This window comes from Cyprinodon variegatus, unplaced genomic scaffold (assembly GCF_000732505.1).
Source record: "Cyprinodon variegatus isolate N-32 unplaced genomic scaffold, C_variegatus-1.0 Scaffold642, whole genome shotgun sequence".
NCBI classification, from domain to species: domain Eukaryota; kingdom Metazoa; phylum Chordata; class Actinopteri; order Cyprinodontiformes; family Cyprinodontidae; genus Cyprinodon; species Cyprinodon variegatus.
Genome location: NW_015151095.1, coordinates 319,256 through 320,891, shown reverse-complemented (window position 1 = coordinate 320,891; position 1,636 = coordinate 319,256). Strand labels below are relative to the sequence as shown.

General features: G+C 36.9%; 1 protein-coding gene across 1 annotated transcript in view; it reads left to right on the top strand.

Annotated features, from left to right (window-relative positions):
* The window catches only part of gdap1l1 (ganglioside induced differentiation associated protein 1-like 1), a 10,955-nt gene that overhangs the window by 4,561 nt on the left and 4,758 nt on the right, over nucleotides 1-1,636 (top strand). The window contains exon 2 of the mRNA XM_015393449.1: nucleotides 1,461-1,555. Coding sequence (XP_015248935.1) covers nucleotides 1,461-1,555 — 95 coding nt within the window. The remainder of the gene's footprint in view (nucleotides 1-1,460; nucleotides 1,556-1,636) is intronic.

The following is a 1,636-nucleotide window of genomic DNA, read 5'->3' as shown; positions in this document are numbered from 1 at the left end:
ACGGAGGTTTTTCACATTACTCACAAACATTATAAGCTGAAGTTTGTTGAGTAAAAACCAAGGACAGCATCAAGGACTATCACCTTTTTAATTCACGGATAATTCCCTCATTGTGGCATGCAGCCAACGAGGTATTTTATTATTTTTATATAACGTTACATTGTTTCATTCTGTTGTAAGCCAGCTACAATGTACACTGTGTGGTTTGATGGTAGCTAATTAGTTAATTGTATCAACTGTATTGTTCTGTACAGTTTTCACGGTTCTAATGAAGATTTGGAGGCTTCATTAAATCAGTTCAAGAAATCCATTTGTGCTCGTCGTGCCTGAGGGGAATTACACTCACAGCAAGGACAAAGAAATGAAGTTAAACCAGCAACAGTGACTGAGCAGGAGGTGCATATATGGGAGAGAGAAACACAGACCAGGCTAATCAGCAGATTGGGAGCAGGTGTGGACAGAGGAGACTAGAAGGGAGCGAGGGGACAGAGGACAGACACAAGAGGGCAGCAGAGGGCAAACAACAAATACCTAAGAACTCAAATACAATAAAAAATAACTAGAATAACGCAGAATGGAAATAAAACCAATGAAAACTCAAAGGTGAAAGTTAAACAGAAAACAAAACCATGACATAAAAAAATTATAATTTGGAAAAATAAAATTTTAGAAAATGGCAAATTTACTCTCATAACCATTTTTGATTAACACATTTTTCAAAGTTATGTTATGTTTCAAAGTTGTTGTTTTTTTCAAATTACCCTTGACAAAACATTTTTATTTACAAAAAATTGTCTTTTTAAAATTTCCATTAACAAAAAAACGTTTTATTTATTTGAAATATGTTCTTTGAAAAGTGTTTATTGCTTACATCAATAATGGAGCAAACTTCACTCTATATAAAACAAAACAAAAATGGAGACAGGAGTTTCTTAGGAGTCTGATAAAGTCTGAAGACCTTTTTGTTTTATTTTGCTTTGAAACGGTAAAAAAAAAATTAATCCAAAACCCAAAATGTCAGGAAAAACATAAAAAGACAAGAATATAATATTGCTCAAAGAAAGCAGAAGATTGTTCCAGAGCGCCGGCGCCACCACCTGAAAGGAGCAATCTCCCCAGATCCTCTAACGAGTTCGAGGGACCATGAGCAGGTTCTGGTCTGAGACCTCAGCCTCCCAGAGGGGGAATAAGGACACAACAAGTCCCTAATGTAGGAGGGAGACTGACCGTGGAAGGCTCTGAAGATCAGCACCAGGATTTTAAACTGGAACTGAAAAACATTAACAACTTTTATTTAGAATATCACAGTATTTTTTTGACATCAAGAAAGAACCAAATATTTCAACAGTTATAAATATAAAAAAAGCTCCACTGATAAGTATTAACATGTTGATTTATTTCTCTGTTGTGTTCAGTGATGTAATGCCAAACACATGACGTGTTTATGTTTGTAACTTCAGGACACTTGGCTAATGCAGCGACCGAGCTCATGAAGCTGGACCACGAAGAACCTCAGCTGACAGAACCCTACCTGTCCAAGCAGAAAAAGCTAATGGTGAGTTTAAGTTCCAGCCAGAGGCCAGCTAACCTGACTCCGCCAGATGGATTTGCTCCGCATATCCATCTGGAAACCTTC